Source organism: Bombus huntii, unplaced genomic scaffold (assembly GCF_024542735.1).
Source record: "Bombus huntii isolate Logan2020A unplaced genomic scaffold, iyBomHunt1.1 ctg00000068.1, whole genome shotgun sequence".
In the NCBI taxonomy this organism is placed as follows: Eukaryota; Metazoa; Arthropoda; class Insecta; order Hymenoptera; family Apidae; genus Bombus; species Bombus huntii.
The window spans coordinates 73,917-87,998 of record NW_026099327.1 but is presented as its reverse complement, the minus strand read 5'-3'; the positions used below and the strand labels follow the sequence as shown (position 1 = coordinate 87,998).

The 14,082-nt window shown below is 48.0% G+C and overlaps 1 protein-coding gene across 1 annotated transcript; it reads right to left on the bottom strand.

Annotated features, from left to right (window-relative positions):
• Positions 1 to 1,092: 1,092 nt before the first annotated feature.
• On the bottom strand, positions 1,093 to 5,989 carry LOC126876258 (uncharacterized). Its single transcript, XM_050639107.1, has 3 exons — positions 5,494 to 5,989; positions 1,756 to 4,785; positions 1,093 to 1,646 (listed from the first exon to the last, which is right to left on the bottom strand). The coding sequence occupies exons 1-3, from the start codon at positions 5,987 to 5,989 to the stop codon at positions 1,093 to 1,095; spliced, it is 4,080 nt and encodes a 1,359-aa protein (XP_050495064.1).
• Between the last annotated feature and the right edge of the window lie 8,093 nt (positions 5,990 to 14,082).

The following is a 14,082-nucleotide window of genomic DNA, read 5'->3' as shown; positions in this document are numbered from 1 at the left end:
GGCCCGCTATGTGTCGTTCCAAGCGGGCGGCGACTACCCTCTCGAGTAGTTTGCCGACCTCGTCCAGTAGGCATATCGGCCGGTACGCTGACGGCGAGGTCGTCGGTCGGCCCTCTTTATGGAGCAGGACCAGCCTCGCCGTCCGCCACGCCCGGGGGTAGACTCCCTCCCTCAGGCATCTTGTGAAGAGGTGCCGGAGTCTGGGGGCCATGACCCCCATCACTTCCCCCCAGATCCGGCCAGGGATTCCGTCCGGGCCCGGTGCCACGTTGCGGACGGTCATTCTTCTGGTTGCCTCCCATATCTCCTCCTCCGTGACTTCCCAGTCGTCCCTCCATTCCAGCGGTCGTGTCGTTTACCGTGGCCGTTCCGCCGCTCTGTTCTCTTGTGGGGGAAAGAGCGTTCCGGTGATCCGCGTCAGCAGCGCAGGTTCCATTTCCGCCGTTGTCAGGGTGCCCTTCGCGCGTAGTTTCTGTGTCACTGTATGCCCTCCCCCATGGGTCCGACTCGACTGTTTCGACCAGTTCGGACCAGGCACAGTCCTTCGCTTTTTTAATTTCCCTTTGTAGCGAGCACCGTAGCGCGCGGTACGTCCGGTAGCGCAAGGAGACTTCTTCTTCGTCGCGTCGTCGCCAGCGGCAGGCCCTTAGGTACTGTCTTCGGGCCCGGACACATCTCGTCCTCAGTTCCGCGATGTCGGGGTTCCACCAGTAAACTGCTCTGCTTCGCACCGTGCCCGGTGTGGCCCGTGGCATGGATGCGTCGCAGATTGCTGTCATGGCTTGTCGCAGGTTCTCGGCCTCCTCTTCCACGTCTGCTTCGGTCGTCGTTGCCGAGGCCTCCCAGCTCCAAGCTGTTGCTATAGCCGCCGCCCGGAGTAGATCTTCATTCCTCTCCTTTATTTTCCATCTAGGCGGTAAGCGCGCGTGTCTCCCCCTCGGCGGGCCGCGCCCGTCGTTTGTCGCCGGCATTCCAGGTCCAGGTGCGTCCACCTCCATCAATATGTAGAGGTGGTCCGACAGCGTCTCGACCCCTTCGGCCACTCTCCAGCCTGAGATCCGCCTGAATGCCTCGGGGGAGGCCCATGTTATGTCAACAATGGAGCTCCCTCTGCACGTCACGCAGGTACTGGTCGAGCCCCTGTTCACTAACAGAAGTCCAAGTCCCGCGGCCCAGTTTGATAGCGTGCGGCCGCGCGTTGGCCCTGGCGTTCCCCCATTCCGTGGAGTGCGCGTTGAAGTCTCCCAGGACGAGCACTTGTCGTGGGAGTCGTCGCCTGACGCAGTCGCCAACTCCGTCTAGGAATTCTTCGAACGCTGCCCGTCCACTGTTAGGTGACACGTACACCCCCACCACCATCATCCCTGCCCACTCGACCGCGGCGTATCCGTTGCCGCGTTCCAGCAGGGCTCCGTGGACGAACGCCCCGGGCGTTGATGTCCAGGTGAGCAACCGACAACCATTCCGTCCTCCTTTAACTCCTCCTTGTCCAAGCCGGACGTCCCGTATCCACACCCGTTTTGCGCTCACAGGCACTAGTCCTCCACTCTGGTTACCTCCCTTGCCCAGGCTCTCCAGTTTTCCGGAGATTTCGATTACGCACGCAGCTCCGTCCTCTCTACGTCTGCCTCCCATGTATCCCCACCCTGTGTTGTAATGGATCAGATGATACTGGAGTCAGCGGACGGGAGTTGAGGATAGACTCGATTTCAATGATAAGTGTATTTAAATTTTCGAATGTCAAGAGCTCGTTACCTGCGACACGCCTGAAATGTCGTTTGAAGGATTTCACTGCAGCTTCCCATAGCCCTCCGAAGTGAGGTGAGTTGGGAGGAATGAAGAGCCATTCGATCCGTCGGTCGACTAAAAGGGACTGAACCTTTACCTTATGATCGTCGGATTGCAGGAGATTTCGGAGCTCTCGTAATTCATTGTTGGCGCCAGCGAAGATGGTACCGTTGTCGGAGTAAATTGTCACACAGAATTCTCGGTGAGCGATGAATCTTCGCAGAGCAGCAATGAAGGCCTCGCTAGTGAGGTCGCTGACCAGCTCGATGTGGACTGCTTTGACTTCAAGACATATAAAGATTGCTACATATACCTTAATTTTGCGTCGGTTGCGATCCTTTCGTTCTTTGATGTAAAACGGTCCGCAATAATCTATTCCGACGTTGGTAAACGGTCGAGATTCCGTTATCCGTGAGGCTGGGAGGTCGCCCAATACGTAATCCACTGGAGGTGGATTAGCTCGGCAGCAACGGACGAACATCTTCAGCGTGCTCCAAACGTGACTACGGCCGTCGATAGGCCAATAAGATCTTCTTAAGGCGTATAAGGTAGCTTGAGTTCCGGAGTGGAGATTGATGAGGTGTTCATGCTCGATTATGAGTGCTGTGACTGAGGATTTGGGTACAATGATTGGGTGTTTCTGACTGAACGGCATTGGTGAGTGACTGAGTCGGCCTCCGACTCGCAACATCCCGTCTTTGTCCAGAAATGGATTGAGTCGTTGCAGCTTCCCCTTCACTGCAGAATTTCGATCTGTTCGGAGAGTGCGGATTTCATCTGAAAAATAACAGAATTGTAACAGTTTGACCAATTTGTTATGCGCATTGGTTAAATCATGTGTGGTTAGAGGTCTCCCTCGATCCTGTTTTTGTCTCCATCGGAGGCAACGAGCGGTAATTCTAATCAGCTTGGGCCAAGAAGAAAATCTCTCCAGTAGACTGTGGTCAGCAGGAGTCACGGCCAGACATGTTGCTTTCTTCTCCTCTGGTATTTCAGTTAATGGTACTGGGTTCCACGTCGGCCAGTATCTTTCTGGTTGTTGGAGCCATTCCGGACCATGTTGCCAAATGGTTGGTCGCAGGAAATCTTCGGGTGATTGGCCTCGAGATATGAGATCTGCAGGGTTATCGGCAGTGGGAATGTGACGCCAATCTGAGGTGTGAGTCTTCTGCTGAATTTCTGTCACACGATCAGCGACAAAGGTTTTCAGCGTATGGGGTGATGTATTGATCCAATGAAGTACGATTGTAGAATCCGTCCAGTAAACAGTCCGAGAAATGTTGCTTGGTAAAGCTTGAAGGACTGTGGTGGCCAATGATGCGAGAAGAAGTGCTCCACTCAGTTCCAGCCTTGGAATGGTTTGTGATTTCAGTGGAGCCACCTTTGATTTTGCAGTGAGGAGTCGTGTCCAGACATGACCATCCGGAGTGATGGTGCGAAGGTAAACGCATGCCCCATAAGCCCTTTCGCTAGCGTCACAGAACCCGTGTAATTTAATTTCCGCTGCAGCCTTGATTATCGTTTTACGTGGAAACTTCACGTTATTCAATAATGGCAGCTGTGCATAATATTTGCTCCATTCCGTGTGCACGTCAGCCGGTAGAGATTCGTCCCAATCAATTTTTAAAGTCCAGAGTCGTTGGAGCAGCATCTTAGCACGAACGATCACTGGTGCCAATAATCCAGGGGGGTCGTAGATCTTGGCGATTTCGGAGCTGATTGTTCTCTTCGTGATTCGAGAGGCGGTAGAATTAATTTTTACGGAATATAGGATCGAATCGTCAAAGGAATTCCAAACCACACCCAGAGTTTTGAAGGTTTGCGATTCGCCTAGTAGCAGCTTGTCGTTTATGTCCTGCTCGAAAAGTCCTCGTAGCAGTTCCTGGTCGTTCGATGCCCATTTTCGAATGTTTAAGCCGGCCAGTTCCGTGAGCTCCGTTCTCAATGATCGTGCCTCGACCTTTCTATCAACTCCTGTGAGAACATCGTCGACGTAGAAGTCTCGCTGTAAGACCGTCGCCGCTCGTGGGTACCGATGTCCCTCGTCGTCCGCCAGTTGATTGAGGCACCGAATGGCTAGATAAGGGGCCGCTGACAGCCCGAATGTCACTGTATTAAGTTGATAGGTGTCAACTTCTCCATCAGAATTACGCCACAAAATTTGTTGAAATTTTCGATCCTCTGGACGCACAAGAAATTGTCGATACATCTTTTCGACATCGAATGTAATGACGTATTGATGAGAACGAAATCTTAGAAGGATGAAGAATAAGTCATCTTGTAGTTTCGGTCCCGTATGAAGTATGTCGTTTAATGAAACTCCGGTGGTGGTTGGTGCAGATCCGTCAAACACAACTCGGAGTTTTGTAGTTTGGCTGGACTCTTTGATCACGCCGTGATGTGGCAGAAAATATCCGTCGTCCGTGCAGTTGTCCGTGGTAATCTTCGTCATGTGTCCTAATTCCACATATTCTTGTATCACGGCGCGATAGTCGGCTTCGAATCGTTTGTCTCGTTGGAATCGACGACAGAGGGAAATGAGTCGCTTCATCGCCATTGTCTTAGAGGATCCAAGCGAAGGAATTGTTTCGTTGAATGGGAGAGCGACCATGTATCGCCCTTCGTTGGTGCGTTGAACGTGATTTCGAAAGTGTTCTTCGCACTGTCGTTCCGCTTCCGAAATGTGTGCAGTGGGCGGTCCTTCGTCGATTTCCCAAACACGGGCGGGGTCCGCCTGTAAAGCCGTCGTGAAGGCGTGAAATGCGAGTGCTGATGATTGCGAGGTTGGGCTCCCCCCGATGACCCATCCGAATCGCGTTTTTTGCAGACGCAAGTCGGGCCCGTTTGCTTGACTGATGTCAAGTTGGCCGACACAGAGTGATGCTAGCGTTGGTCCGGCGCTCAACAATATTTCGATCGGCGCAGGCCTATGGAATCTTGGATCGGCTAGTTGGAGATTCCTCGGTATATGTATTATTGAGCGATCTACGGGTTGATCTGGGACCCAAGGCGATATTGTCGGTATGATTAGGAACGTCAAGGTGCGTTCGTATGTGCCGTCGATGGAGATGATCGTGGCCGTGATGTAACGTTTCGAGGTTGTCGATAACGTGTTGAGTGTTCCGATTGGGACCTAACGTTTCCGTTGGTTAAGTTTTAGCGAATCAGCGAGTTTTTCGGTGATAAAGTTCATGCTAGAGCCGGTGTCTAGCAGAGCTCTACAACGGAATGGTTGAACTTTATTGTTCAATATGTTGACCTGCGCTGTGACTAACAAATCGTGCTGCAGTGGTTCAGAAGGAAGCGAGGTCAATGAGTCCGTTTTCTGTGGTTCGGTCCCTAACAAGGTCGTTTGATGACGTCATTGTTTTCCTTGTCGTCTAGGACTGGACGATATATTTGATCCCGATGCCGTCGTTCGCGATAACCGAGATTCACGTTTCGGAGATGTTCGCGGAGACGATCGGGGAGACGATCGGGGAGACGTGGATGCGCGTCTCGAACGATGTGACGATCGCGGGGTCGGTGAACTAGGCGAAGATCGACCGTTGGATGATCGATCGCTCGATGATCGACCGCTCGATGATCGGCTTACACGTGGTCGTGATTTGCTATGACCATGGTCTTGATGTAGGTATGTATGGTGTCGCTGCCTGCAGATGCGACATGAACCGGCGGAGCAATGAGTAATAGCGTGTCCCTTACCTAAACAATTGGTACATAGAGACGCCCTCTTGGCGATTTCAAGGCGTTTTTTAGGCGACTTTGCTTTGAAGACATCACAATTCCATAATTCGTGTTGTCCTTGACAATTCGGACACACCAACGTATTATGTGTAGTTGTGAATGCGTAACTTCGCGGTGCGTTCGGTCGCTGACGTTTGTGTTGATCGGACTCTCTTTTTATCACGGTTGATGCTGAACTTGTCCTGTCGCCGTTCGTCCGTGTTTTCAGAAAGTCTACCAGATGCGTATATGACGGCATTTTCCTGTCCGGCAATGTGCGCTGCCATTTGCGAATGATGGCTGAGGGTAGCTTCGACGTGAATAATTTTATAAGAGCGACATTTGAGGTAACTGGTTCACCGAGTTTTTCTAGCGCTTGGAGGTTTACCTTGACCGTCTCAAGAAAATCATCTATCGCTTCGGGTGTCTCTTTGGTTATTTTCGGATAGTCAAAAATCAAGTCCCAGTGGCGCATGCAGACTTGACGGTGGCAGTCGCATTTTTCCATCAGAACGTCAATAGCGTTCGATTAATTTAACTCGGTGACATCTAACGATTGTATGCTTCGCGCGGCCTTTCCGGTCAAAGAGGATCGTAGGTAGTGGGACTTCTGCACGGGTGTAAGTCGCTCGCTTCGATCGATAGTGGATAAGAAGGAGTCGTAAAATGAATGCCAATTTTCGATGGTACCGTCGAAAGTAGGCAGGTGAATTTCAGGCAGTTTAATTGATGTCGGCTCGGCGATATTAGACTCGCAGCCTTGTGATTTCGACGACGATGCTGATGTATCATCCATGAGAGTGTGTATTCGTATTACCAGATTGTAATATGTGTCGGTTACTTCGGAAACGCGCGCGTCGTCCATCTCGCCTAAATCTTCTAATTCCTCTTGTAACAATCGATATTGTTTCCACGTGTCGTCGAGTAGTGTCGTATAGGCCGTTAAATGGGCCTTATTCGGTTGTCTAGATTTTTCGTATTCATCGAGTCGTTTCGATAGAAAGGTAAATCGACCGATTTGAAAGCCTCGTCTCCGATGCAAGGAGGTAATTTTCTCTGTATTTTCCATTGGTATAGCAGATTGTGAGAAGAATGCAATGAACGAGCTTACCTTGCGGTTGCGAGTTTAAATGTTACTCGTCACCGTGTGTGTCTCGTTTAATGTGTAAGACGTGTTCTTACTGAAGTCGACCGTCTAGTTGTTGGCGTGAGGCTGCGTGGTTGCGTTCTTGCGTTTTCAAGAGGGTTATGCCTCTTCAAAACTGATGGTCCCTGGCGCTACTGACTTCGCTGGAGTGGTAACGCTTCTGCTGCTGTTTGTATTGGATTCACGTGGCACTGTATGATAGTGGAGGTCACTGGCGTGCACTTTTCACTTGCCACTGTATCCGGCTCGAAGGACCAAATGTTACGACCGATCGCGGAGAGACGCGGTCGCTAGGAAAACGTTTCAGCGAGAGGCGTAAATTCTCGCTACGATTATGTTAATCGACGCCGCGAAATAGTCGTTTCCCTGTTTCGGTTAAGATAACAGAGGTGGTTTAATGAATGTAACACTGTATTAACAGGTTAACATAGAATAATATATTTTACAATAATATGATGATTATGTTACAGAAATTTGACTCGACTTTGCGAACTCTCTAGATAAATTCGTTTACTCGTCAGATTTGTCGAAGAGTCACGTTTGACTCGTCAGAAGGAACTGATCGCCCTTCGATTATTCCTTTGCCTCATTTGGAAGACGACCCCCACTATGCACGAGTCACGCCACCGCTCGCGCCTATGATCACGTATGCCTCTTCTTGTGTGAAAATCGTAACGGTCAAAAATCGACGTTTCTAGAGCTCGCTGCTTGGCGACAACTATGCTCTCGTCGATACATTGTATATGATCCGGCGGGCAGATAAGATGGTCCGCCTGCGACGTTGTAGGACCACGAGCGAACGTTAGAAAATACAGCCTGTGGTGAGCCTCGTGGCGTAACATCCTGCATATAAAATTGTTACCTTTATCCAATGCATACCACCTCTCTCCTCCTCTTTAAAAATATGACCTTTATGAACTTAATGTCTCCCAAAAACGTATTTAGCAGAAAGGATTCGACATCTATAACGATCCAATTACAAACTACCAGAGCATGTGTATCATAAGCGGATCTTTAAACGCCGATTAAACGCATTCTCTATCCAATCCTGGCTGAAACATAATTACTCGCACCCCCAGTAACCCACCTCTAAGTCATTCCAATCAACGTACTATGCAAACACGAATCCAACGCGTTCCAGGAATACAAACAACTGCCTGTAGCTGTTTAGCTGTACACGACGAGTATAATTATTTCGGGTACTCCTCCAGTACAAAACAGACACCCAAACGACAATATTTCAACACAAAAATATTTAAAACAATAGTTATAAAAGCATGATACTTAATACCGCGCTTGACATCAGGTATAATCAAAAATAAATTTCTTCAAAAAAATTTCAAGTTAAATCTTTAGCTTGTGTAATTGTATCAAACTTGCTCAATTAACAACGAGCAATTTCCATCGTGTTTTGACAACTGACTCATCGATGATGTTTTTCCTTGGAATTGAAAAAGGAATGTGCATAGTTTTGTCCTCCGTCCACACTCAAAATACTATCTACATGCTATAATTAGGGATTCAATTTTATAATACGTTGCCTCACTTTCCATCACTGCTTTCCTACTATCAGTCACTTGAACTGTAATATAAACCAGTCTTTTATTTCCAATACTATTCTGCATACCATTTATCAGGAACAATACATTTTATTTGTTAATTTAATAACATGCGAAGTTCCTCACTTGTCCTAACATTAATCAATGGATAAGTGAATTGAAATCTGTGAATATAAGTATCTAGTAATACAACTTCCGAACCGACGTAATTTGTTACGTCGCGTAACATTCTACTTAGCCCAGGCCACACACCGCGGGCAAGATGGCAACCAGATGTTTTCGGATACTCACTGCGTACGCTCAATAGTCTCAAGTACCTTCCATAAATCTCAGGAATTTCCTAGTCGAGGTCCTCCAAACTGAACAAACGTCTGTTTTCGAAGCATTTCTAAAGACCTTTGTCTACTACGGCTTGACAAGGGAAGTTTTTCTCACGTATGATGCAACATTCCTCCCACTAACCACTTTCTCTCGTGGGCGGTTAAGACCCTTCGTTTAACCAATTAACAACGAAGCCTATTCCCTCACTCTCCTAACTAAAATCGTCACCAACAAATCCGATGGCCCCGTGCGCTAGACACACCCATCCTTAGCTTTCCTCCGCCACAGAATCCTCTCCGAACCACACTGATTTTACATCCTTCGAACAGTCAACATCCTTTGACCGGGAATACACCCGTAGATCAGTCACTCACTCATCTCGTACATACACACCAGCGTAAGTGTCTTCTTTACAAGTTGTCAGAATAAACGGTGATATATAACTTACTATACTGTGTCATATTCATTTAACCACCTCTGTTATCTTAACCGAAACAGGGGGAACGACGATTTCGCGGCGTCGATTAACCGAATCGTTTTCCTCGCAACCGCGTCTCTCCGCGAAGGGTCGTAACATTTGGTCCTTCGAGCCAGATTCAGTGTCGAGTGAAAAGTGCACACCAGTGACACCCACTATCATACAGTGCCACGTGAATCCAACATAACCAGCAGCGGAAGCGATACCACCCCAGCGAGGTCAGTAACGTCAAGGGCCGTCACCCTTGAAGAGGTATAATTCGGTGGTTGAAACGCAACCACGCAGCCTCCTGCCGCAACTAGACAATCGTCAACAGAAGTAAGTTATAACCACTCCATTCTCAATTATATAACAAATAATGGCAACCGGAAACGAACTTGCCGCCTTGCGTCGACGCCGGGGCCAATATACCGGCCACTTTACACGCTTAAGAAAAAAAATGGACGTAATCGAACAATCCGGCTGTCCGCGAGAGGCCAAGTTTATCCAAATCAAAAATCGTCTGGAAATCTATGAGATGGAACTCCGCGTCATTTAAAACGAGATTGTGAGCATAGACGAGGAAGCGAGCGAGCGCGGCCTTGAAATAGCAGACGAGTACAAAAAATTAGTACTCCGAGTAAGCAATCAGTTAAACCACATACGACTAACTACGACGTCACAATCGACCAACGACGAATCAGCTCGCGAGACTGCTTCGCTTAAATTACCGGAGAATCATTTTCCGGGACATAATGCGATGACGCCACCTTCGCCATTGCCACAAGGGCCCACGGATAAAGTACCCACCATGGCGAATTCACAACCACCAGAATATAGCAGCAACACGTCTATCAGGATCCAGGGAAACAATAATAATCTAAACAGTAACGCTATTCAGACTCCGCCGACGGAGAAGATCGCATCGACTCGAACGCCGATCTCGTCGCGAGTCACGCGTAACTCATTGCATGACACCTGCAGCTCATCACCTACACGCGACTTAACGACAACCAAGTTCGCGTCCGCATTATCTCGACCGTCCTACCCAAGGACACTGTTAGGGAAGTGATACATTTACACTGTACATGAGAGTGTGTGTGTAAGGGTTAGAGGGCGTCAAGGTCTTAGTGGAGACAAAAGACTGTTGCCAGATGTTAGAAGAATCTAGGATAGTCGGTTGGCGACAAGCGTGCGTGCAAGACGTTCTTCAGAGAGTAATATAGATGTATAACTGTGGTGTGTGAAATATAGTCAATAATTTGTATTCCCAAATCCTCGAATTTCCTTAACACGTAGGAATATTTTTATCGGGTTATCGATGTAGCCGAGTTATTAAAAACGGATCGGACAGATGATATTCGTTTGCATATTCGAAACGTAATATCGAAACACATTTGGTCGTAAACAATAATACGCCTTCGTATAATATGTCCCATCTATTCACGTAATATGAGTACCATCGAGCTTTCTAATGGATTTGTGGTTCGATTACGATTCGATTCGGGATTTCGCGCGGTTAAAATGTGAAATTAGGGAACCACTGTCGCAACGATAGGATCTCCACTGGACGATGTAGTAATTGATCGGTTACGCGACCTCTGCTTCGTTCCAACCATTGCTTAGAGGAGCAGGCACGATCGTTTACGTCTCCCGGTGACATCGAGCCGCGTCGTAAATACGTACACGTAGCTCCTTTTTCGATTTCGACGATGAAACTAACCTGGCAACTAGAATCCGTTTCGATCGTTGTTAATGCCGTTGCGATTTTAACCGCTGCGAGTGAAAGGCCGCGTTTTCTCGCGAATTCTCGCGTCATCGCGTCCGTATTCGAAGAAGGGGAAGAGCGGATATTCGAAATTCGAAACGTTGGAGCGAGTTTCCGGCATGGTACGGCGGTCGTTGCAAATTGTTTCAACGTCGTCCATTGTGAAACTTTCCCCCGGTTCCACAGTTGCTGGTGCACGTACTCGGCTTAGCGCGCGGTTGCACTTACGTGCTAGGTGCGTGCTAAAGTATTTTCGAGTCTGCTGTAAACACACACCCGTAGACGTAGGAAACGCCAAGTCGTCCGTAGACCGTGTAAGAAGACCGGTCCCAACGCGGTTCTAAATACGGCTCCTTGCATTATTAATCCCCCAGAGGTGGTACCGTATACCGGGCTGTTATCGCGGTTACATCGTAATTCGCGACAACGTTGCACTCGGATACGCGAGCCAAGGTGCAATCTCGTCGTGCCATCTCTATCCCTGTCCGACGGGCGGAACTGTTCCGCACGCTTGTCACTTCCATGATCGCGCGCCTATTAATCTTTCAAGTGAAAACAGGGCGAAAGCTGCGAACAATTTGCTTCTTTTTTCTTCCTTTTCTCCTTAATTTCTTCGGATACCTGTTACGTTTTATATCCTTCGATTCTTCGACATCGAACGTCTCGATCGAATCGTGACGAAATATAGAAAATACCTAGAACTTGCAGCGATAGGTCGGACCTCGGAACCATTGCGCTGCTCCTTATCCTCGTAACTCTGTTCCATCGGACGTTTAAGGCATACAGTTCTAACGAGCTGTATACGTTGCTTACTTTCTCTTGCACGTTGAGTGCTTCCAGCGCTTCCATTGAAAGTGTATATAACGTTGGAGCGTTCGTTAGCAAGATGATAAATATTTAATAAATAAGTTGGAAATCGATATCGCACAGGCTTTCGAAACGGCTTTACGCGATGGTCGTTTACGTCTACGATCGTTTACACGATCGACGTTCGAACAACAAACACCGCAGCAACCCTGAAATCCGATTAATCTGCAGTAGGCAGGCACAGTTTCGTTTTTCACGCAGATTGCGAGCAATCGCGCTTTCGAACGAGCGTGTGAATCTGGGTATACTACTGCGGTAGCTCTCGTTATTAATTCACTCGGTCGTGCACAATTAGGTGAGCATTGTAGCTAGATGTCTCTTCTTCGGCGACACGGCTCATTTTGCGTAGTATCGTCGATTTGCCTAACTCGCAGGCAACGTACAATCGCGAGTTTATGCCGGCGGCAAAGTTTCCTTCGTGCATGGAAAACTTGCCGCGCGAGAACTATCGTGTGGGGAATAAATTAAGCGAATTTCGGGTTGCAGCGGCGTTCGTGTAGTCGAGAATTATCTCGAGACGAAAACTTTCACGGATTAAAGCGTGTTAGAATTTAATCTTGGAATTAGGATTAATATTCTGTGGAAGACACAATGTTTATGTTGAAATAATACAATGTGATATTTATTAAACAATTATTTCGAGAGTTATAAATGTGCGTTCTGGAATGTAGACAGTTGGCTAGTTATTCACAGACTGGCTTAGTGACCATGGCCCTTGAAAAGGTTTAGATCCCCACTCTCTATGCAGTAATGAGTGTGACCTGTGTGGGTGTCTGTGTGGCGTCACATGTGCCACAGAACCTTCTAGTAGCTTCTCGACGTGCTCGTCTAGAATGTTCCATCCATATCCTCACGTTTCTTCCGGCGTCCTTTTGAAAAAGCATGCACGTGCTAACTGCCGTGGTGCATCTCACGAACGCACGCTGGTGGGGATGGCGCTGGGCAACGAATGGAAGAATCTGTACGATCAAACACTCTATCCGCATGCGACTGATATCGTTGTATTCCAACAAAGCGTAATAATTTAGACTGTGAAAAAGCGACTTTTGTTCCGCTCGTCCCTTTTTCTTCTCCATCGGAAGCGGAGATAATTTGCGGAGTATCGAGATATTCTTATTCTTATAAAGAGCGAGGAATTCGCGAGCGCGGTTATTAATAACGCGATATTTATCAGCCGGCGTAAATAAAGCTCGTAAATACAGACTGATAAGCCCTGGGGAAAGGAGCAGAAAGTTGTACGGTTGATCGACTTTTACGAGATTTCTTGGCGAAAGGAAATTGGGTCGGTCGTTAATTACACCTATTAGCGAGATATAACATTACAAGAGGGTGGTCGGTAAGGGTGCCGCGAGCAAGTTTCTCAAGTTACGTATTCCTGGCGGCGAGTCTCGGTTTCTCGAAAGCGTAAAACTGTTAATTATTTATCTCTTGGGGGGAAAGGTGTCTGTTTTATGTAAACGGTACGTCTAAACCGATAAATTATATCTCGCAGCGGAACCGAGTTATCACCGGAATTTTATTAGCGCGATACGTACTTTAATTTTTGCCGTCTGCCTTTGCCTGTGTCTTTAATCTCGGAGACGACACGCGACAACACGACGCGTTATGCCGCGTCAAAGGATTTCGGCTTTAAAGCTTATCGGGGAGGACAGCGCTGCTCCAACTTTTCTTAGCTTCGGTTTACAGGAAGCTATAACGGAGTATCGAGAGACCAGCAGTGTTTTCTAAACTAGAAGACGCGACGCTCGGTGAGAAAAATGATCGCGAAGAACCGGTATATATTCTCCTAACCCCGAGTCTCCAGCGAATCTCTCCATCGGTATCGTGTGCGTTCACCGAGAAACTCGACAGCTTTAATTCGCATTCAGCTTTTTCAAGCATCATCGTGTGCCGGGCTTCGTACGTTGCCCCTTTTACCGGTGCACCGTGCGTCCGTATATTTTATTAAGCGGCAAACAAACGAAAAGAAAAAACAAAAAAAAAAGAAAAAGAGTTCTTTCTAGGCTGAAAGTTCGTTGGGCGGTATATCTCCGTGTTCGCCGTGCCACCGGTCTTGCGCGCGCGAGAAATCGTCGAAACATTCGGGACACTGCTGAATGTCCTCGAAGCCAAGATAAATATACCACGGGCGTTATTGTCGGGAAAGTTGCGAAACGCGAGGGACGCGTAAATCGGACTAGATTAAAGTCGAAAGATCGTTGTTGCGAGCTGGAAGTAAGAGGGCAAGAAGTAAGACGAGATACCGAAGAGGAAAATGCATTAGAATCATTCGAGATTCTTGCAAACTAGGTGGCCGACTTGCGCGGCCTTCATGAATGCGTAATTCGTCAAAGATTCCGTGTTTTGTCGTGCACTCTTCGCGCTACCGTCTCCACTTTCCAAGTGAAAACGGATCTTCCATTCGACGGATACAATAGCGATATTAGCGCCGGCAACAAATATTTATTTA